Raw genomic sequence first — 24,225 nt, 5'->3', positions numbered from 1 at the left:
GATTTTCAGCTGGAATGCATTCAGGGTAAGTGAGCAAGACATAAGGTTGCAGAATTGATTTGGTCTGGTTCCAACCATTTGACTGCAGAGATTTATGCGATTCTTGTTCAAGGTTGGGTTGGGGGATAATCTGCAGTTTTACGCTGATGCAAGTTGGCCAACATGAAGTAAATAGTGGCGATTTGTGTGTTGAGTTTAAAAATAAATAAATAAATAAACAGTTTCAAATTTCTTTTCAAAAGCAGAAATCATTTTAGAACTCATTTTGGAGATGGGGTTGTAGCAGGATTGAGACATTTGAGTCTGTCTCTGTTCGGTATTCTTGTACCCACTCAATAAACTTTCTATGTGGCATGAGGAGGATAACTCCAGGTTCACAAAGAATTAGATTGAATTTACAGCACAAAAAACATGCCATTCCACATCATAAATTTATACTGCCCATGATTGGACAGCACGGTAGCACAAGTGATTAGCACTGTGGCTTCACGGCGCCAGGGTCCCAGGTTCGATTCCCTGCTGGGTCACTGTCTGTGCGGAGTCTGCACGTTCTCCCCATGTCTGCGTGCGTTTCCTCCGGGTGCTCCGGTTTCCTCCCACAGTCCAAAGACATGCAAGTTAGGTGGATTGGCCATGATAAATTGCCCTTAGTGACCAAAAAAGGTAGAAGGGGTTATTGGGTTACGGGGATAGGGTGGAAGTGAGGGCTTGTGGGTCGGTCAGACTCGATGGGCCGAATGACGACCTCCTGCACTGCCTGTTCTATGAGCCTCCTCCCATTGTGTCATATTCTCCTATTCCTTTGTCCCTCGTGTGTCTTCTAGCTTTCCCTTGAATGCATTCATGCCGATCACCTCAACAACTCCATATGGTACCTCGTTCCACATTCTCACCACCCGATGGGAAGAGTTTCTCCTAAGTTCTTTATAGCGTTTATCACTTGAGTAATCAACAGTCAAGATCAGTTTGCAGTTAATACTGTTTGCTGCAATCCGTGGACAGCCGATGAGAAAGTGTTTTAGCAATGCATGGTTAAAGAGCCTGCCTATATTGACTGTCTGATGAATGAACAATGAGCATTTGGATAAGGTGAACCATCTGATATCTGACTATCTGTACCTTCACCAAGAGACTTTAGCTTCTGGCGGGTTGGGATGGGATGGGATGGTGATGGTGTGGTTAGCGATAAGTGGACATCGTGATTCCGTAAACCAGCCATTAATCCAGATGTAATTTTTTGTGGGGAGGAGTAGGGACAGTGGCAGGGCACAGGATACCTTTTCAGTACAAGAAGAGATATTAGATGGTAGAGTGGCAGTGTAGTATTTATGGGACCAGCTTTCCAAACTGTTTCCTTGTTGTGTCCAAAAGCACCCAACAATGTCTCATTGTGTTTAGTTGCTGCAGTTGCCATGTAGGACCAGTGTGTCATCAATGCTTATATCGAATGTCCAGCACAGGTTTTGCCAATTGTCTTCACAGTGACAAACATCTTGTGTGGAAGGAAAGACAGAAAATGCTGGGAAGACTCAAACACATCAGGCAGCAGTGCAGCCGCTGTGGTTCGAAAAACAGAGTTAACATTTAAGGTTCTGATAAAAGGTCACAGACTGTATCTCTCCACAGACACTCCCAGACCGTTCAAGCATTCCCAGCACTTTCTGATTTTATTTCACATTGCCAGCGCCTCCACCATTTTGCTTTTGCATCTCATGTAGAAGAGTGGCTATGTAAGTATTATGGACTGAGTTGGCCATTGTATTATGCAACAATCTGTATACATGGATGAACTTAACACCTATTAATTGTCCTCCGTGAATGATGATATTTTCCGAATTCTCTGCTTGATTTTTTCCGAATTCTCTGCTTGATTATGTGGATGTAATTAGATGCTTGGAGTCAATCTATCAACTATTTAATCCTTTCCTTCCATTTAGGCCAGTTTTGTACAGAAGATGTGGACGAATGTCAACTGCAGCCAAATGCATGTCAGAATGGAGGGACCTGCTCCAACAACGTCGGAGGGTATAACTGCGTCTGTGTCAATGGCTGGAGTGGTGATGATTGCAGTGAGAATATTGATGACTGCGCTGCTGCAACCTGCATGAATGGAGCCACTTGCCATGACCGCGTGGCATCTTTTGTTTGCGAGTGTCCTATTGGGAAGGCTGGTAAGACTTGTGTTCTGGGATGTCATTTTTCATTTTGACTCATTAATGCTTTCTAAATGTAGGATAGACTAGAAATAACCACGTCCTGGTTGGCCTCGGATGTCGGGACAGCGGGGAGAATAAGCTGAATTGTACCTGTAGGACTCTTGGGGCTTAGACTGGTTGACCTGAAATAATTGAATTTAGAACCCAGTGGCTATTTATATATTGCATTGCTGAACCAGAGCGATAGAGAAGACAAAATCTAATTGAGCTGCTCTATTATAATTTCCTGCATCAAGTGATCGTGTTTCACTAGTTCCTCTTAAGTGAAATTTATGTTTCTCATTTCAAATTCCAAATGCTGGTTCCACCCTGAGTCAGTGGTCAGACAGTTTTGATTCTGTACCTTGACTCAATCTACAAATTCCCAAAATGTAGCACTCCGGTTTCTGCAGGAGGTTTGAAGAAGGACATTAAGGTTCTTGAATTACATGGTTGGGTTGGAAACCTTAATCAGCACTGTATGCATTTGAGTCAGTGTGTGTCAGTTACTACCATTGAGCCTGTCAGTGACTTTAAAATTCTACCGTGTTCTCCCTGGTTTTAAGATACCATGCTTGGTATGTGGGCAACGCTAGCTGGGCCAACATTTATTGCCCATCCTCACTACTGAGTAGCTTGCTCGGCCATTTCAGAGGGCAGTTGAGATGAAACCACATTGCTGTGGACCTGGAGTCACATGTAGGCTAGGCCAGGTGAGGAAAGCAGATTTCCTTCCCTGAAGGTCATTAGTGAACCAGATGTTTTTTTAACAACAGTTGACATGGTCATCATTGGACTTTTAATTCCAGATTTTTTTATTGAATTCCGATTCCATCATCTGGAACCCGGGTCCCCAGACAATTATCCTGGGTCTCTGAATCACGAGTCCAGTGACAATACCATAAGTCATTGCCTCCCCCCTGTCTCCACCATGGCCCTACATTACAGATCAAAGATGGAAAGCTAAATATAAATTCCCTATGAATGCACAATGTAAGCCATTTTAAAATGAAGATTAATGGATAGATCTCAAATAATGCTTTGGGAATTCTGACACTTCTCATTTAGCACTAGTGAAAATTCAGAACCAGACTCATCATATATGCCTAATGGAATGGCCTTTTCTCATTCTGAACTTCCTCGACTGCAACTGCTGCTCACTGGTTACTCCTGTTTATCTACTTTGACAACTGGTTCAAGACATAAATCAATTTCGTGACCGAACTTTGTGTACATGGCCATTCTATCCAAGTCACCTGATGACTTAATGGTATTGTCACTGGACTCTTAATGCAGAGACCAAGGGTAATGCTGAATAATGGTTGTTTTGTGTACCTTTATTTGTGTCACAAGTAGTTTTAAATTAACACGACAATGAAGTTACTGTGAAAAGCCCCTAGTCGCCACTTTCGCCTAGGTACACAGAGGGAGAATTCAGAATGTCCAATTCACCTAACAAGCACAGCTTTTGGGACTTTTGGGGGACAATTTAATTAAAATTCTCTCGTTATGGTAGTTACTTGCTCAAAATGTAGCTCACACATTCTGTTTTTCTTCGCATTTCCCTTTTTAAAATTCATGTTGAGATATTGGCACTGAGGAATATTTGCCTTCATCAAGCTCTCCTGAATCAAGATTAGCATGGATTGGTAACTGAGTTAAACGTTTTCTACCTGTTGCCCAAATATATTCACTTACCCAGTCTCAAAAGAGCACACCCATTTCATCAGTCTTGCTGGTTTCAACTCAACGTTGTGAAGATGCAAGAACAGTCTGTAAACCCGGTGACTCTGCTGTCTTATTTTCCACTGAAGGTGGGCACTTTATATGAGAGCGAAACTAGTCTGTGTTGGTTCGGTCAAATGTTCCTGCTGATCCAAGGTCTTCCCAACCACAACGTCATCCTATGATAATCTGCAACTTCAAGCCCTGTATCCTCATCCCTTCCACTGTTGCTGCTAACTGGAGAACAGCCATCTGAACTGGTTACAACAGGTATCCCTGTTGGTCAAAGAAGCTCACGGACCTCTTTCCAAGTTGTGTTCATTCACATAAATTTGGAGGTGGAGAGAGTGCTTCCCTTCTCTGCTCTCTTTTCCCCTACACAGCCAACCATCTCCCAATCCTGCAATCCTGACCTCGACACCTTATGACATACTGCTGCTCACAGGATTTTCCAGCTCACCGAAGTGACCTAACTCCTGTCCCCATTGTCCGCTCAATCACCTTTCCTGGTCCCACTGCTGAGCAACATTGTTAGCAGATCCTTACGTGGAAAATTACGTGCCTTAAGGGCAGCACGGTAGCATTGTGGATAGCACAATTGCTTCACAGCTCCAGGGTCCCAGGTTCGATTCCCGGCTTGGCTCACTGTCTGTGCGGAGTCTGCACATCCTCCCCGTGTGTGCGTGGGTTTCCTCCGGGTGCTCCGGTTTCCTCCCACAGTCCAAAGATGTGCAGGTTAGGTGGATTGGCCATGTTAAATTGCGTTTAGTGTCCAAAATTGCCTTTAGTGGGGTTACTGGGTTATGGGGATAGGGTGGAGGTGTTGACCTTGGGTAAGGTGCTCTTTCCAAGAGCCGGTGCAGACTCGATGGGCCGAATGGCCTCCTTCTGCACTGTAAATTCTATGGAAAAAAATCACAATTGTTGCCAGACCCTCTCCCCACTCCTCAAAATGTTGGATCTTGAACTATCCTACTCGTGTATGATCGCTAACCTCATCATCTTATTCAAAATCTTTGAACATGTCATTGTCTTCTTATGTGGGCTTTCCTCCTCCTTTGTGGTTTGATGACTCTCATCTCAAAACCGAAGAAAGCTGCAGAAAGGGTAGATTGAAAGAAGTAATGATGAGTATTTACTGTTGATATATGTTGATCTCTTGATTTGGAAACATTGATGCTGGGACTTGACTCCATAAGTATATATATATATATATATATATATATATATATATATACCTACATATATACACAAAAGAGGGGAGGTGGAGGCATAGTGGTATTGTCACTGGACTAGTAAACCAGAGAACCAGAGTAATAATCTGGGGACCCAGGTTCAAATCCCACCATTGCAGATGGTGAAATTTAAATTCAGTAAAAATCTGGAATGATGACCATGAAGCCATTGTCGATTGTCGTAAAAGCCCATTTGGTTCACGAATATCCTTTAGGGAAGGAAATCTGCCGTCCTTACCTGGTCCGGCCTACATGTGACTCCAGATCCATCGTGGTTGAGTCTTAACTGGCCCCTCAAGGGCAATTAGATATGGCAATAAATGCTGACCCAGCTGGTGATGCCCACCTCCCATGAACAAATTTTAAAAAACCTATACTCCAATGTTGAACTGAAAGTGCCAGAAATTTCTATTAAATCAGTGGGTCGATCTTTTATAGGCCTCAGTAATCACGCCTCACCTTAGTCATCAGGAAAACAACTGAGAACAGAGATAGCATTGCTTCTGCCTGCAACTGAGGCAAGAAGATGTGCATGTGGCCGATTGGAGAGCCCACATCCCAATTGTTTACAGCCATTAACCCCAGTGTCCATAATGGGACGAACAGTCCTTGAACTTCTTGATTGATTGAATCTGTATTAATGTCCTTGTGTCCCAAATCAGTGACTTGGAAGGCTTCCATCTGATTCTTTTTATTTGAGAGGAGCTGTAGCCAGCAGTTACTGAAATATCTACATTGTGCATCATGCCCTGATAATGAATGTTTGCAAAATATGGCTTTGATGCTGTGAAGTGCTCCCTGGTTAATGAAAGCCGACGTTTAAGGATATACTAATTTGATGAGCCTATACTCCAACTTCAAGCAAACCTTTGTCCTGCAATTAAGGGGTGTTCTCAACACGAGGGAGAGGTATATGACAAACTATGGACAATGTTTATTCAGAACAGCTGCCTATTTAAAAGACTTGGCATGGTCTGTTCTTAATATTGCAATGATCAAGCTTTAAAAGAATACCTGACTGAATAATCTGTGCTTGTCTATGGCCTTGCTTGCTGCTAAACAGTTAATTGCAAACTGTTACTGCTTACAAATCAGCATTGCTCAATTGTTCTACACATGTGTCACTATTGGAAGACCGATCCTTGCCAATAATCTTTCCCAGCTGACAAGAAACCGCCTGTTTTTGGTTTATTTTTAAAAGCAATCGCATTCAATCATTGCTCATCATAGATGCTGTGTGAAATTTTGACTTGCCATGTGTATCCTTTTTATGCACACGTTTCTCAATGGAATAATTGCTGTTAATTCTAACAGTGTTTAGGTGCTTCCTGTGTGTTTTCTTTGGGTATCACCAGTGAGTGGCAGTGACCTCACCCATGTAACTGTCTGGGGAAGAGTTAAATGGAATACATTAAGGAGTTTGAGCTAACATCTGCAACATCCTGTCATTTCCACTTCTGATTCAACTCCCACAGTTGGGTTCAAGTAACTCCCTCATGCTGATTCCCAATTCTGGACGTTTGCACCCACTTCCAACAGCCACACAAAAGGCTCGTAAAGGGAATCAAAGTTGCCTTGGGATGGAAAGACTCCTGCTTTCAGACAACAATGGAAATCATTTCCTTTTCATTGCGTGGCTACGCAGTTCAGGCAACACGGGCAAAATGTCCTTTCAAAAGATTATGAATGTAACAAGACACTTTGGTGTGAAGGTTGTTTGTGGTGGTGCAGTCTATTGCGGCATGTGTGAGATCGGTGACGAGTTGTCATAAATGCAGTGCCTCGTATGTGCGTTAAATTGATAATTTGTTGGTAGTGGAAGTAGGTGCGAAGAAGTAGGTGACTAGGTTTCAAACTGAAATTGAGTTTAACATTTAGAACTTAACTGGGAACTTATTAAAACTGTAAAACAAACTGTATGTTAGTCAACAATTAACAGAAACTGTTAGTGGCAGTTACCATGCGATCATCTGTAAGTGATTGTTTGAAGAGAAGACGGTTACTGTGAACTGGAAGCTGAGTGTGTAACCTGTGAGTGGACCGAGAAAGTCTATAAAAGTAAACTTGGGATCCATATACATAAATCATTAAAATAACGTGAACGGGTATAGAAAATGATCAAAAGCAAATGGAATGCTCGCCTTTATATCTCGAGGGATAGAATTCCAGGGGTTGGAAATATTCTTTCAGGTGTACAAAGCTCTGGTGAAACCCACCTGGAGTACTGTAAGCAGTTCCAGGTGTCTCATCTGAAGAAGGATATATAGTTTTGGAGGGAGTGCAATGTAGATTTATCAGAATTGTACCTGGACTCCAGGGTTAAATTATGGAGAGAGTACACAAACAAGGGTTGTTATTACCTGGGATGTTTAAGGTTAAAGAATGATTTGATCAAAGTTTTCAGGATATTATCATGCAGAAAAATGACCCAAGATACTTCATGGAAGCATAAGCAGACAAAATAATTGACATTGAGTCAAAGGGGTTAAGATTTTAAAACCTATTTTACAGGTGCAGAAAGTGAGAGAAGTTTAGGGAGGGAATTCCAGAGCTCAGGACTGAGATAACTACCAATGGCTGGGTTGGAGGAAGTCTGAGATGTACGAGAGGCTGGAATTGGAGGAAGGCACAGTTCTTGGAGGGGTGTAAATTATCTGACTCATTGGCTAGCATCCAGCACTGGATGAGCAGAGTTTCCCTTTGGTTAAATACTAAATAAAGCCATTGTCTTTGGTTCCTGCCGCAAACTCTGTTCCTGGCCATTGATTCCATTCCTCTCCCTGGCAACTGTCTTAGGCTGAAAAAGATTTTTCGCAACATTGGTGTCATATTTAAGGCCAACAATTCTGCTCCGTCTCTAAGCCTGTCTACTTCCCCCTTTTTAACATCCCACAATATTGTTACCTCTGAACTTAACTATTTTGATGTACTCCAGATTGGCTGTCTGCCTTCCAGTTGCCATAAACTTAAGGAGTCCAAAGCATTCCTGCTTGTATCCTAACTTGCACAAAGTCCCAATCAGCCATTACCCCAGTGCTCACAGACCTACGTTGGCGCCAGGTTAAGCAACGCTTTGATTTAAAATTTAGAATTCCTACAGTGCAGAAGGAGGCCATTCGGCCCATCGAGTCTGAAAGAGCACCCCTAGGGCCACTCCCCCACCATATCCTCGTTACCCCACCTAACCTGTACAGCATTGCACAATAAGGGCCAATTTAGAATACCCACCCACTAACCTACACCGCTTTGGACTGTAGGAGGAAACCGGAGGAAACCCATGCATACAAGAGGAGAACGTGTAAACTCCACATGGACAGTCACCCAAGGCCAGAATCGAACCTGGGTCCCTGGTGCTGTTGGACAGAAGTGTTAACTGCTGTGCCACCCCACAACAAATTCTTGTCCTTGTTTTTAAATCCCAGCATGGCCTGGCCCCTCTCAACCTCTGTTAACATCTCTAGCCCTGCTCCGAGATATCTGCCCACCTTTAATTCCACCACTTGAACATTCCTAATATGAATTGCTCTACCATTGTTTTTCAAAATATAAATTTAGAGTTCCCAATTCTTTTTTTCCAATTAAGGGGCAATTTAGCATGGCCAATTCACCTAACCTGTACATACTTGGGTTGTGGGGGGTAAGACCCACGCAGAAATGGGGAGAATGTGCAAACTCCATGTGGTATTATAGGTATTACAGTACCTGATAGGCTAAAGCACCATTGGTGGAAACTGTATGCTTTCTATTGGTTAGAGTGTATGATAGCTCCACCCTGCTAGGCGGGGTATAAGAACCCGTGCCGCCCCAGCAGCCCCCATTCTGTACTTGAGCTGCTGGGGGAAACATCTAGCTTATTAAAGCCTTCAGTTGGACTACAACCTCGCTTTAGTGGTCATTGATCGTGCATCAATTTAGTAAGCTAGTTTTAAGAAGAAAGGATGGAACTCCGAATCAAGCCAGAGTGTCTGCAACTTAGCCCCTACGCGGCGAACTCAGCGGCAATCTTTATGCACTGGCTGGTGTGCTTTAAAGGGTATCTCGAGACGGCCGAAAACGCACCCACGGGAGAGCAGAAACTGCACGTCCTGCACTCAAGGGTGAGCCCGGAGATTTACACCTTCATTGAGGAAGCGGAAGACTTCGATGCAGCAATAGAGCTGCTAAAAGGACTATATTCGCCCGGTAAACCAGGTCTACGCCCGGCACCTGCTTGCAACAAGGCAACAAACCCCTGGGGAATCGCTGGAGGAATTCTACCGGGCACTCCTGGTGTTGGGCAGAAGCTGCGGCTGCCCGCACGTTTCGGCGAGCGAACACACGGAACTCTTAGTCCGGGACACTTTCGTGGCAGGTATGCTATCGTCACAAATCCGCCAGCGCCTGTTAGAAAAGGACACCCTGGGTCTCAGGGAGGCACAGGCCCTTGCAGGCTCACTGGATGTGGCTTCCAGGAACACCCGCGCTTAAGTTCCCGACCGCGCGGCAGCCCCCTGGGCAGCGTGGAACCCTTCCGCGGCCGACCCCGAGACTTCCCCCGTACCCCACAGGCCTGGCAACCCCGAAGAGCCTCGCTGCTACTTTTGTGAGCAGGCCAAGCACCCCCACCAGCGTTGCCCGGCCCGCGCATCCACCTGCAAGGGATGCGGCAGAAAGGGCCATTTCGTGGGAGTATGCCAGGTCCGGGCGGTGGCCGCGGTCTCCAGCAGCGAATGCGGACTGCAACCACAAACTTCTCCACGCTACCATCTTGTTCCGAGGACGCCACGTTGGAGGGATGGGCGCTGCCATTTTGTGCACCCCCAGCCATGTGCGACCAATGGGAGATGCCATCTTGGATGAACCCCCAGGACCCAGCTCGGCTGACCACACACTGCCCAAACAGAACTCTCAACTGCTGCGATTGGCCTTGGTGACTCTGGATCAGTCTCGGCCTCGAACACTCTCAACTGCTACGACGACCGTATTCATCAACGGGCACCAGGCGTCCTGCCTAATCGACTCTGGGAGCACGGAGAGCTTCATACACCCTGACACGGTAAGGCGCTGTTCTCTCCTCATCCATCCCGTTAATCAAAAAATCTCACTGGCCGCCGGTTCACACTCAGTGGAGATAAAGGGATTTTGTGTAGCAAACCTCACTGTCCAGGGAAGGGAGTTCAAAAACTTCCGTCTCTATGTCCTTCCCCACCTCTGCGCGGCTACACTCCTGGGTTTAGACTTCCAGTGTAACCTTCAAAGTCTGACCTTCCAATTCGGTGGTCCTATACCCCCCCCCCCTTACTGTCCGCGGCCTCGCGACCCTTACGGTCGACCCGCCTTCCCTGTTAGCGAACCTCACCCCGGATTGCAAACCCGTCGCCACCAGGAGCAGACGCGACAGTGCCCAGGACCGGATCTTTATCAGATCAGAGGTCCAAAGGCTACTGAGGGAAGGGGTCATTGAAGCCAGTAACAGCCCCTGGAGAGCTCAAGTAGTGGTGGTCAAGACCGGGGAGAAGCATAGGATGGTCATCGACTACAGTCAGACCATCAACAGGTTTATGCAGCTGCAAGTGTACCCTCTTCCCCCGCATATCCGACCTGGTAAACAGGGTCGCGCGTGAAAGGTCTTCTCCACGGTGAATCTCAAGTCCGCCTACCACCAGCTCCCCATCCGTACTAGTGACCGCATATACACTGCCTTCGAGGCAGATGGGCGGCTCTATCACTTCTTAAGGGTTCCCTTCGGTGTCACCAACGGGGTCTCGGTCTTCCAGCGCGAGATGGACCGAATGGTTGACCGGTATGGGTTACGGGCAACATTCCCATATCTCGATAATGTCACCATCTGCGGTCACGTCCAGCAGGACCACGACACCAACCTCCGAAAATTCCTCCAGACCGCAAAAATCCTTAACCTTGCATACAACAAGGATAAATGCGTGTTTAGCACCAACCATCTAGCCATCCTCGGCTACGTAGTGCGAAATGGAGTTATAGGCCTGACCCTGAACGCATGCGCCCCCTTATGGAGTTCCCCCTCCCTCACTGCTCCAAGGCCCTGAAACTCTGCCTAGGGTTCTTTAGCTACTACGCTCAGTGGGTCCCCAGCTACGCGGACAAAGCCCGTCCCCTGATACAATCCACAGTTTTTCCCCTGTTGATAGAGGCCCGCCAGGCCTTCAGCCGCATCAAAGCAGACATTGCAAAGGCCACGATGCACGCCATCGACAAGTCCCTCTCCTTTCAGGTCGAGAGCGACATGTCCAACGTAGCTCTGGCGGCCACCCTCAACCAAGTGGGCAGACCCGTGGCCTTCTTCTCCCGTACCCTTCATGCTTCCGAAATCTGCTATTCCTCAGTCGAAAAGGAGGCCCAGGCCATAGTAGAAGCTGTGCGACATTGGAGGCATTACCTGACCGGCAGGAGATTCACTCTCCTCACTGACCAACGGTCGGTGGCTTTCATGTTTGATAATGCACAGCGGGGCAAGATAAAAAACGACAAGATCTTGCGGTGAAGGATCGAACTCTCCACCTACAACTACGAGATCTTGTATTGTCCCGGGAAGCTAAGCAAGCTTCCTGATGACCTGTCCCGTGGCACATGTGCCACCGCACAAGTGGACCGCCTCCGAGCCCTCCACGAGGACCTCTGCCACCCAGGGGTCACTCGCCTTTTCCATTTTGTCAAGACCCGCAACCTGCCCTACTCCATCGAGGAGGTCAGGACAGCCACCAGGGACTGCCAGATCTGCGCGGAGTGCAAGCCGCACTTCTACCGGCCAGAGAGAGCGCACCTGATAAAGGCTTCCTGTCCCTTTGAACGCCTCAGCATGGACTTTAAAGGGTCCCTCCCCTCCACCGACCGCAACACGTACTTCCTGAACATGATTGATTGAGTACTCCCGGTTCCCATTCGCCATCCCCTGCCCCGACGTGACCACAACCACCGTCATCAAGGCCCTCCATAGCATCTTTGCACTGTTCGGGTTCCCCGCTTACATACACAGTGATAGGTGGTCCTCCTTTATGAGCGACGAACTGCGTCAATTCCTGCTCAGCAAGGGCATCGCCTCGAGCAGGATGACCAGTTACAACCCCTGGGGTAACGGACAGGTAGACAGGGAGAACAAAATGGTCTGGAATACCCTCCTACTGGCCCTACGGTCCAGGAACCTCCGAGTCTCCCGCTGGCAAGAAGTCCTCCCGGATGCCCTCCACTCCATCCGGTCACTGCTTTGTACGACAACCAATCAGACACCTCACGAACGTCTCCTTGTCTTCCCTAGGAAATCCTCCTTTGGGACCTCGCTCCCGACCTGGTTGGCAGCTCCCAGACCCATCCTGCTCCGAAGACTCGTTCGGGCGCACAAGTCGGACCCGTTGGTCGATAGGGGTCCATCTGCTCCATGCTAACCCCCAGTACGCCTACGTGGCGTACCCCGACGGCCGACAAGATACAGTCTCCCTACGGGACCTGGCGCCTGCTGGAACACGCACATTCCAGCCACCAGTCCCACCCTCCCCTCCACCGCAGCACCTTACAGGAGGATCGGTCCTTCCGCTGCCCCTGCCTAGGCCCCCCCCACCCACCAACGCCCCCCGCAGGCGCTCCCTTCCCAGGTCAGCCGTTTTCCCCCACCAGCGCCGTCTAGAGGCGACAAAGCTGCCATGGAAATCGAAGCCATGCTCCCGGAGTCACAGACACCTGAGCCTCCACCAGAGTCACCACCGAAGCTCCGACGATCACAGAGGACGACCAGGGCCTCCGATCGACTGATTGCTTTATTTTAACTGTAATCTGTAAATCTAAACCATCAAATGTACATAGCTACCAGACTTGTAAATAGTTACTAATCACTGTACGGAGGTATTACGGTACCTCCGTAAATAATTATACCATGTTATGTTTTGTCATTTCTGGCCACCACTCCCGCCGGACTCTCTTTTTTTTTTAAACAGGGGGTGAATGTGGTATTATAGGTATTACAGTACCTGATAGGCTATTAAACTTTTTTTTTTTTTACAAAGCAAACGCTTTAACAATCAAGTTACCAGCACAAATATAAAACTATTTTAAAATATAACTGTCAGCCAGGAGTTTCTTGGTGGGGGTACATATTGCCACCAAGTGTATCAACCCCATTGCTTTTCACTTTCTCCAAAGTTCAATTACCCTGTATGCTTTCTATTGGTTAGAGTGTATGATCGCTCCGCCCTGATAGGCGGGGTATAAGATCCCGTGCCGCCCCAGCAGCCCTCATTCTGTACCTGAGTTGTTGGGGGAAACATCTAGCTTATTAAAGCCTTCAGTTGGACGACAACCTCGCTTTAGTGGTCATTGATGGTGCATCGCTCCATACAGACAGTAACCTGGGGCTGGGATCGAACCTGGGTCCTCAGCGCTGTGGGGCTGCAGTGGCGAATCACTGCACCACTGTGCCACCCTGCTCCACCATTGGTGACAGTGCTTTTGGTTGCCAAGGCTCTGAGCTCTGAGATTCCTTCCCTCAATCTCGCCTTGATCCTAATTTTCTCTCTCCCTTTAAGGCACTCTTTAAAACCTCCCTCTTTGACTAAGGTTTTGATCATTCTGTGGTTTGATTATTTTCGATGATAAAGTTCCTATGAAGGACCTCTGGGTAGCTTTAATATGTTAAAGATGGTATATAAATACAAGTTGTTGTAGGCTGGAAGAGGTTACAGAAATGGGGAGGCGAGGCAGTGGAAGGCTTTTGAACACAAAAAATGGTGAGAACGTATAAATTTGTGTTATCAAAGGGCTCAAAGCAAATGGAAGTCGGCCACCATCGATGAAGGATAAGTTTCACATGGTAAAGATTCTGATAAGAGCAGCAGAGTTTTGGATGAGCTCAAGGTTTGCAATAAGGGTGCAAGATGAGTGACCAGACAGAACTGCGTTGGAATAGTGATAAAATGTGTGAGGGTTTCAAAAACCGGCTGAAGTGGCCAATATTGAAGGGGTGGAAGGCAGTAGTCTTGGCAATGGAGAGAAGATGGGGTCAGAAACTCAGTTCAGGATCCAAAAAGATAACAAGTTTACAAACAGCTCATTTCAGTCTGGGACAAGTGCCAAAATGAGTCAAGAAGAAGGATGGCTAGGATAGTGGGGTCACAAAGTTAGTGGTTGAGGGGGAAGACAGTCGTTTTGGACCTCCACGTGTTTACTGGAAAAAAATTATCGGGAATTATATCTGCAAGCTAAATTGGTTGATTTTTTTTTTTTTTTACAGTGTCAAGCTTGCGATCCTCTTCCACTATACCTAGCAAGCACTTTATTAAATGCAATTTATTTTCCATGCTCGATAAACAGTACATCACGGGTCTCTTCACAGAGTTGATGTTTGTTATAATTGTGTCATGCAAATATGAGGAAAACATTGACTATGTTACAATCCCAGTATGAAATTCAAACTTGCAATGACTGACTGAAAGAATCACTCCCAAGATTCCAACTTTTAAGACTTTTACCCTAAAAGTACTATTGACTAAACACTATTTCTGAAGGCAACTTATACTTTAAAAAACGAAAATGTTTCCCATTAAATTATAAAATGACTGAAAATTGCCCTCCATTGTTAAACATTACTCTGCCCCTTAAGTGGACACGTTATTCTCCAGGAACCAGTCCAAGGTGATTTTTCACTATCTTTATTGTCCTTTTCCAACTAAGTGACCCTTAATCCTAGAAGCCACTTTCATGGTGATGGGCGAATTGAAGGTTCTTCCTTTTAGCGAAAGCTAGGCAATCCTTCCAGCCTTGCATAGCCCTTCATGAACTAGGTCTCTTCAATCTCCTCCCCTTCCCTCTCCTATCCTCTTCTCCCCTCACGTCATGTTGATTCTTGCAGATTGCTCATTCCTGTGAATTTCAGTGGTATCTTGGCTAAATCTGCATGTCCTTCCTCTGGACTTTTTCTCTCTTGGAGCCCATCTCCATGGCACCATAAATCAAATGGGCCTTGCATCCAGGTAGAAATGCTAATTAGCTATCTTCTAGAACTCCAAATCCATGGAATTAAATAGACATTTAAAATATATAACCATTTACAAATCCTAACAATCCTATCACCTTCCTGGGTATTGCAGGCTAACAGTCCAGCCATGGTTAGCACAGCTGCTCTGGTCATTGTTTACTCGTGTAAACATCTTGCACATCCTTCGTAATAAAACAACCTGAGCCTTCTTAACCTTTAATAATCAAGCCACACAAGCTTGTTGCTGGGCAGAATTCAGAACCGGCCAAATGACCCCCATTCATTCCTCCATTTTACACTAAATTCAAGGGACAGTGCCAAAACCAAACAATTGTTAACGCATTGCATATTTGTAACACTAAACATGAGGTGGAATCCAATTCATCATGTGTACATGTGGAGGGGGGAATAGCACTGGAGAGATTATCCATACAGGTTGTCGAGCACATTGTAGTCCAGTCAGTTCTCCCAATACTATCAGGTCGGTCGGTTCTTTTCTGGAGGGGCAGGATGCATGCCAACTCTTGGGTTTTAGAAATGTCCTATCCTTTGAAGGCTGTGCTTCACAATGAGAGTAATTCCTGATATTCCATCAAATTGAACATTCTTTTTGTTGGACTCCAGGCCTTTAGGTACAAGTGGGCAGCAATGCTTGGCTCACTCGCCATCTCTTGTGATGTGCACCATCACAAGGCAAGATGTATTCTTAATTTTGTGAATTTTATTCCTTCCCTTCCATTGAGGAAGTGGTGAATGTGTTTTTTCCGTGTATAATAAGTGGTTCTTTATTTTTAGGGATCTTCTGTCAAGTGGATGACGCATGTGTTACTAACCCCTGTCATGAAGGAGCCACATGTGAAACCAATCCCCTCAAGAGCAGCTTCTTTTGTAGTTGTCCCCTTGGATACAGGGGGACTGTCTGTGATGAGGATATCAATGAATGCTCGCTCGGTAAGTGTCTGGACATTGGATAGATCTTCATCTTGCCATGTTGTTGATTTGTATTCTTCAGATGAGATTTTTATTTTTTTGTTTGTTTTTTTGGGATGTGGGTATCATTGGCAAAGCTGCCATTTATTGTCCACCCCAACCTTTATCCTTGCCATGTCTACGGGAGCAAAGTTCAGACCACCTAACTCCTTTTATGTTCCTTTCGGACTGATGGGGAGTGAGAGTGAGACGTTCTCACGAGCACATGTAAAAAACAGTGCTTTAGCTCACTCTGTTGCCTACTTCCTTGTTCTGTTTGGCTGTTGCCCAATTCTGAAGAAACTATGAGCACTTTGATGTCATCTGCCACCACACTGATTTCCACATGCCCTTCATAACGGCAGGATTCTCCGTTTCTGAGACTAAGTGTTGACGGCAACGCAGAATTTGTGGACTTCCACGACAGCAAAGCTGGCGGTGAACCTGGATCGATTCAGCAGCTGTGGAGGGGCTAGCACACCTGCCACGTGGAACACAATAGATTCCAATGAAAAATGATGCGGGATTCGCTGGATCCGTGATTGACACTCGGGAGGCTGACAAGCTGCAGCCGCATATACACATTTGAATCCCCACACACACTCATCCCACTCAACAAGTTGGCACTGGTTGTGCTGGAATGCACCCACACAGCTGATGGGTCAGCCGGGGCCAAAGGGCACCTAGGGAGGGTGGCCTGGGGGAACGCCTTTACGACCCGTGGCCCTAAGCTCACAGTGAGCAGTTTGTGGTGTATGCAGCTGCACGGCTGCCTTGCTGGCTGCGGCAATGATGTTTCATGCCCGTCCACCTGATCCCACAGCCCATCTCCTAGCCATCCTCCGCTACGTCCCCATGACCCTGGCAGAAGCCCCTCTGGCCAGCAGCACAACTGTCAGCAAACTATGGCGATGTTGGACACTTTCCGTATCCCCTCTCCCTCAGCAGCCACGATGCCCGTTTCATGATGTTTGAAAGTGCAAGTGAACCGCGCCGTCGGGAACTCGGCCCATCGGAGGCGGAGCATCGTGGAGGCCCCGGAGAATACCGGGTCAGGCCCACTAATGAGATGCAAACAGTGTTTACTGTACATGCTTTCCGGTGTGCATTGACGCTGTTGTCGAGGTGACGGACAATTGCGATTTGGCGTAAAAACCGGCGCCTGCCATGATTATTTTGGCGTCGGAACCTATTCTCCGCCCAATCATGTTTCGTGATTTCAGTGGCAGCCAACGGAGAATCCCGCCCAACATATTACACTGTGAGATTTAAAAAAAAAAAATAAAATTACTGAAACCCAGTTGCCCGAATGCTATTATGGTTGTTGCTGTAGTTATTATTTGGGAAGGAATTATTGCAGCAGTTAAATGAAACCGTGCAGCATTGTGCTCTTGATGGTGTAATTGTCAATCCCAAAGGAAGATTTAATGTAGAATCAGTTTGTGTCACAGGAAATTGTACCCAGTTAGATCCCTCCCGAAACACCTTGGGCGGAATTCTCCCCTAACCGTTGGGGCGGGCCATACTGGCACCGAGGAGTGGCGTGAACCACTCCGGCGCCGGGCCGCCCGGAAGGTGCAGAATCCTCCGCACCATCAGGGGCTAGGCCAGTGGCGGCGGGGTTGGTGCTGCGCCAGCCGGTGCCAAAGGACTTGGCGCCGAAGGGACTCTGCCAGCCGGCGCGAGTTGGAGCATGCACGGGAGCGCCAGCGTGTGCTGGTGTCATCCCAGTGCATGCGCAGAGGGGTTCTTCTCCGTGCCGGCCATGGCGGACCGTTACACCGGCCGGCGCGTAGGGAAAGAGTGCCCCCACGGCACAGGCCCGCCCGCGGATCGGTGGGCGCCGATCGCAGGCCAGTCCACTGTGGGGCCCCCTGGGGCCAGATCCCCCCTCGACCCCCCCGAGGACTCCGCAGGCCGCCCGCAGAGCCAGGTCCCGCTGGTACGGACATGGTGTAATCTACACCAGCGGGACCCGCCAAAAATGAGCGGCCACTCGGCCCATCACAGGCCGGAGAACCGACGGGGGTGCCGCTGCCAACAGCTCCCGAACGATGCGGCACGATTCCTGCCCCCGTCGTAAACCCAGCGCCGGAGAATCCGGCAGCCGGCGGCGGGGTGGAATTCACGCCGCCCCCTGGCGATTCTCCGGCCCGGTGGGGGTCGGTGAATCCTGCCCCTTGTCTCTTCTCTTTTCTCCTTTAAGTTTATCCTTAAAATCTAACTTTTGCTCCATCTTCCCTCAAATACCTTGTTTGGCTCCGTGGGTGGATTTTATGGGGTTATCACCCTCAACCTAAAGGTTAGTCAGCACTTCACCAGCACAAAATCCGGATGTCCAACAGCAAAATGTTTCTGCCCCTCAGAGTGCAAGTCCCGCCCTAGAGAACTGCTGACCTATCTGATTGGCTGGCAGCTCTGTCGTCCCAGCAGTACCACAAGAGAGTATGGCCACAGGGCACTGCAACCAGTGGGGCTGAGGGATCAAGTTCGAGAGGCGGCGGGGTGTGAGGCATGACACACAGGTTGGGGGTGGGGTGCCTCTGAAGAGTGCAGGGGACCCCAAAGGAGAATTTTACTCTTTCCCCCACCCCACCCCGACCTGCCCAACAGCAGCCTGAGCAGTCGAAGCTGTGGGTTCCATCTTCCCCCCGCAAGGTAGGCAGCCTGACACCATAGCCCCCTTCTCTGCTCCCATAATATGGGGGAGAGGTGAGGCGTGGACAGGAAGGCACTATATTTTACATGCCTGCCCCACCTTCAAATATGCAAGCGGGGTTGGGGCATAAAATTCACCTCCATGTCACACGTTGTCTGTGAATCACCTTTGGGTGTTTTACCATGTTAAATGCACTAAATAAACACGCATTGGCAGGGTTGATGGAGGACAGGAACTTTAAAAAGAGGAATTATGTTTTCTTGATAAGGAGGATGTAATTTTGTGCACTGGTAACACAATACTGTTATTCTACAGTGGGTAGAATCCAAGCAAATGCCACTGTCACTGACCTTTCATACATTTCTACTGTAGGAGGCAATCCCTGTGAACATGGAGGAAAATGTGTAAACACCAAAGGCTCCTTCCGCTGTGAGTGTGCTGTGGGTTACACAGGGCCACGCTGTGAGATGGACATCAATGAGTGCCTTGCCATGCCCTGCCAGAACGATGCCACCTGCTTGGACCAGATTGGAATATTCAAATGCATCTGTATGCCAGGTGGGAATTGGCAGGGAGGAAGCATAGAAATCCTGTTATGAATTGGAATTACTAGGCAGATTTTTAAAACATTGGCGATAGATACATTCAAGGATCGGGTAATCATATGGTGGTGCAACGATAATTGAGTCATTGACTGATCATGGCAGTCAAACTCCAGCATAGTCGACAGCAGACCCAGCCGTGACGTGGGGGAAATATCCTGGTGTAAATAAACAGTAAAAACGCTGACAGTAAGTGCAGCACAAGTCAATTTGTCTATTAGTTTAACTTTTGTAAATGTCAAAACAAAAAGAAAGAGAAATAAGTAGCATCACGGGACTTGCGAAATACTTTAGTCTATGGTTGGTCAAACTGACTAAACTCCCAACATGTTTACCCCTGTGAGACACATAAAATGAAACAATGGTTTGTTGAATCATTTATATAGCTAATTGAACATGAATTCCAAGTCTATATTGCGTTACATTTGTACAGCCGACCTAGTGTGGAAATTATCAGAAAAAACCTTGAATGGCCATATTTTGAGATGTGACATCAGGTTGGCCCTCATTGCATGTCCAAGTACAACCCAGTCTCTTATGGTTGGGGCTGGTGTTCTGGTCACTTGGAACGGTTGCCTTCTCAACAGATGTATTGTGTTAGAAACATAAAAAATTCCAGAGTTTGGATATCCAAATCTGCTTATTGATTTTTTTTTTTAATCTCCCAAATTCACATGGCATCCACAAACTAGCGGACCTGATCACAACACTTCATTTTATGGAAACAGTGATACAACATCCCTAATGCCAATCCCAATGGGGCAATGCTGGTAATCGGCCTCCAATTCTTGCCATTTGCACCACATAGTAATACAATGTGGCTTGTACCTACAGTTCCTCAATGCCAAATATCTGATTGCCTGCTTTTCTTCAAAATAGTTTCATAGGATATTTATGTTCACCCATCAAGATGGCAGATGGGGCTTTGGTTCAGTCCCTCATCGAGAAGATGGCAGCTCTGACAGTGATGTGCTCCCCCAGTACTGCACTGAGTGTCAGTCTGGATTTGGGATTTGAACCCACAGCCTCTGACTAAGATGTGAGAGTGTTATCAGTTGAGCCACAATTGACATCCATGACTGAGGCATGATGTGGAGGGTGGACGATAATGAATAACATCATCAAGCCCTCTACTCGTTACCCTCAGCATAGAATTTATTGTTAAAAATTGTTGGTCGCTGCCATGTTTGGCGAGCAGTAGATTTGGGTTATTCGATGTGTTTTTGAAAAGGTTTTCAGTAAGTTTTGATGTTTTGCTGATGTCAGGTTTTGCGGGGACATACTGCGAAATGAATATCGATGAATGTGAAAGCCAGCCCTGCCTAAACAGCGGAGTGTGTAAGGATGAGGTGAACAGATTTGCATGCAGGTGCCCACCTGGTGAGTAGTGTTTTCAAGATTCAAAGAAGTGTAATTTTTAAAAACATGTAGGTCTGAAGCCACAGTCTCGATGTCCACCTCTGTGCACAGACCATTGCAGTAAGTCACCACAACCTGTCCTGTAGACCCTTGATCCCATTCCGCTCAGGTGCTGCACATTTCTTGGGGCTTTTCATGTTCCTTTGGGCAATATCACTTTGGTCACTCTTGCACCTTGCCAATGACTGATCTGCATGGATTTGTCAGGTGGATTTTATTGCAAGGTGTGTGTTGTGGTTAAACTATCCAACACTAATAGCAAGCACATTTGTGCCAATGTTAGTCAGTAACTATAAGCAGTGGATGTAATGTAAGTCATGCAACTATCTTGATGGACGCCACGCGCAACCAGAAACTGGTCAGGCTGTGATGCCCTTTTGCACATATATACACACGCTCTTGCACACACTTGAAGGTAAGCAGTCCCTGCAATGGCAGTGTGAGGAAGATGTGCCTTGTTTTCAGCATTTAAGAGTTAATCCTGGATTGGGAAATTTATGTACATAGAACAGTACAACACAGAACAGGCCCTTTGGTCCTCGATGTTGTGCCGAGCTTTATCTGAAACCAAGATCAAGCTATCCCACTCCGTCATTCTGGTGTGCTCCATGTGCCTATCCAATAACCGCTTGAAAGTTCCTAAAGTGTCCGACTCCACTATCACAGCAAGCAGTCCGTTCCACACCCTAACCACTCTCTGAGTAAAGAACCTACCTCGGACATCCCTCCTATATCTCCCACCCTGAACCATATAGTTAAGCCCCCTTGTAACAGCTACATCCACCCGAGGAAATAGTCTCTGAACGTCCACTCTATCTATCCCCCTCATCATTTTATAAACCTCTATTAAGTCGCCTCTCATCCTCCTCCGCTCCAAAGAGAAAAGCCCGAGCTCCCTCAACCTTTCCTCATAAGACCTACCCTCCAGATCAGGCAGCATCCTGGTAAATCTCCTTTGCACCCTTTCCAATGCTTCCACATCCTTCCTATATTGAGGTGACCAGAACTGCACACAATATTCCAAATGTGGTCTCACTAGGGTCATGTACAGTTGCAGCATAACCTCATGGCTCTTAAACTTAAGCCCCCTGTTAATAAACGCTAACACACTATAGGCCTTCTGCGCAGCTCTATCCACTTGAGTGGCAACCTTCAGAGATCTGTGGACATGAACCCCAAGATCTCTCTGTTCCTCCACATTCCTCAGAACCCTGCCGTTGACCCTGTAATCTGCATTCAAATGTTTCCTACCAAAATGAATCACCTCGCACTTATCAGGGTTAAACTCCATCTGCCATTTTTCGGCCCAGCTCTACGCCCTATCAATGCATCTTTGCAGCCTACAACAGCCTTCCACCTCATCCACTACTCCACCAATCTTGGTGTCATCAGCAAATTTACTGACCCACCCTTAAGCCCCCTCCTCCAAGTCACTGGTAAAAATCACAAATAGCAGAGGACCCAGCACTGATCCCTGTGGTACACCGCTGGTAACTGGTTTCCAGTCTGAAAATTTTCCATCCACCACCACCCTCTGTCTTCTATGTGATAACCAGTTACTTATCCAATTGGCCAATTTCCCTCTATTCCACACCTCCTTTCTTCATGAGCCGACCATGGGGAACCTTATCAAACGCCTTACTAAAATCCATGTATACGATATCAACTGCTCTACCTTCATCTACACATTTAGTTACCTCCTCAAAGAATTCAATCAAATTTGTGAGGCAAGACTTACCCTTCACGAATCCGTGTTAACTATCCCGGATTAAGCTACATCTTTCCAAATGGCCATAAATCCTATCCTTCAGGACCTTTTCCATTAACTTAGCGACCACCGAAGTAAGACTAACCGGCCTATAATTACCAGGGTCATTCCTATTCCCTTTCTTGAACAGAGGTACAACATTCGCCACTCTCCAGTCCTCTGGCACTATCCCCGTGGACAATGAGGACCCAAAGATCAAAGCCAAAGGCTCTGCAATCTCATCCCTTGCCTCCCAAAGAATCCTAGGATATATCCCATCTGGCCCAGGGGACTTGTCGATCCTAAGGTTTTTCAAAATTGCTAATACATCCTCCCTCAGAACATCTACCTCCTCCAGCCTACTCGCCTGTATCACACTCTCATCCTCAAAACATGGCCCCTCTCCTTGGTGAACACTGAAGAAAAGTATTCATTCAACGCCTCTCCTATTTCTTCTGACTCCATGCACAAGTTCCCACTACTGTCCTTGACCTCCCCTAACCTCACCCTGGTCATTCTTTTATTTCTCATAAAGGAGTAAAAAGCCTTGGGGTTTTCGTTGATCCGACCCGCCAAGGACTTCTCATGCCCCCTCCTAGCTCTCCTAAGCCCTTATTTAGCTCATTCCGTGATACCTTATAACCCTCAAGTGACCCAACTGAACCTTGTTTTCTCATCCTTACATACGCTTCCCTTTTCCTCTTGACAAGACATTCAACCTCTTTTGTGAACCATGGGTTCCCTCACACAGCCATTTCCTCCCTGCCTGACAGGGACATACCTATCAAGGACAGGCAGTATTTGTTCCTTGAACAAGCTCCACTTTTCATTTGTGCCTTTCCCTGACAGTTTCTGTTCCCATCTTATGCTCCCTAATTCTTGCCTAATTGCATCATAATTACCCCTCCCCCAATTATAAACCTTGCCCTGCCGTATGGCCCTGTCCCTCTCCATTGCAACAGTGAAAGACACCGAATTGTGGTCACTATCTCCAAAGTGCTCACCCACAAACAAATCTAACATTTGGCCCGGTTCATAACCAGTACCAAATCCAATGTGGCCCCCCCTCTTGTCGGCCTATCCACATATTGTGTCAGGAAACCCTCCTGCACACATTGTATAAAAACTGCCCCATCCGAACTGTTTGACCGAAAGAGGTTCCAATCAATATTTGGAAAGTTAAAGTCACCCATGACAACTACCCTGAGACCTCCACACCTATGCATAATCTGTTTTGCAATTTCTTCCTCCACATCTCTATTACTATTTGGGGGTCTATAGAAAACTCCTAACAACGTGACCGCTCCTTTCCTATTTCTAACTGATGTACTCAAGGAAGATATGGTGAATTGTGTGCCCTCAGGAAATCAAGTGGATGATGCATTTACACAGGTTGAGAGTGAAAAATCTATTTCTGTTATTCATGAGGATGTAACCTTTTGGTAATGGTCATCCCAGAATTGGCCTGTGGGTGTTGGAGAGGCTTGTCATTCACTGGCCTGCCCTGTGTTTCTGTAATGGACCACAAACGTGTGGCAGGGACTGAAGCTAGAATAAAAGAAAAAGGCGTCACCTCTGGGTTTATGAGACCCTGGTGAACGATAACCCTCTGTTATGACCACCATGACAGCACTGTTCTTTAGAGTGCATTTTGCTGCTCATAACCATGTCATTTCTCTGACAGTAACTAATAAT

The 24,225-nt window shown here is 46.9% G+C and overlaps 1 protein-coding gene across 1 annotated transcript in view; it reads left to right on the top strand.

The window, feature by feature from the left end:
* The window catches only part of LOC140426642 (uncharacterized), a 194,610-nt gene that overhangs the window by 77,049 nt on the left and 93,336 nt on the right, over positions 1–24,225 (top strand). Inside the window, exons 6-9 of the mRNA XM_072511705.1 lie at positions 1,938–2,171; positions 15,930–16,085; positions 19,135–19,320; positions 20,631–20,744. Of these exons, the coding sequence (XP_072367806.1) occupies positions 1,938–2,171; positions 15,930–16,085; positions 19,135–19,320; positions 20,631–20,744 (690 nt within the window). The remainder of the gene's footprint in view (positions 1–1,937; positions 2,172–15,929; positions 16,086–19,134; positions 19,321–20,630; positions 20,745–24,225) is intronic.

This window comes from Scyliorhinus torazame, chromosome 7, assembly GCF_047496885.1.
Source record: "Scyliorhinus torazame isolate Kashiwa2021f chromosome 7, sScyTor2.1, whole genome shotgun sequence".
In the NCBI taxonomy this organism is placed as follows: Eukaryota; Metazoa; Chordata; class Chondrichthyes; order Carcharhiniformes; family Scyliorhinidae; genus Scyliorhinus; species Scyliorhinus torazame.
The sequence above is the reverse complement of the archived record's forward strand: the minus strand, read 5'-3'. Positions and strand labels throughout refer to the sequence as shown.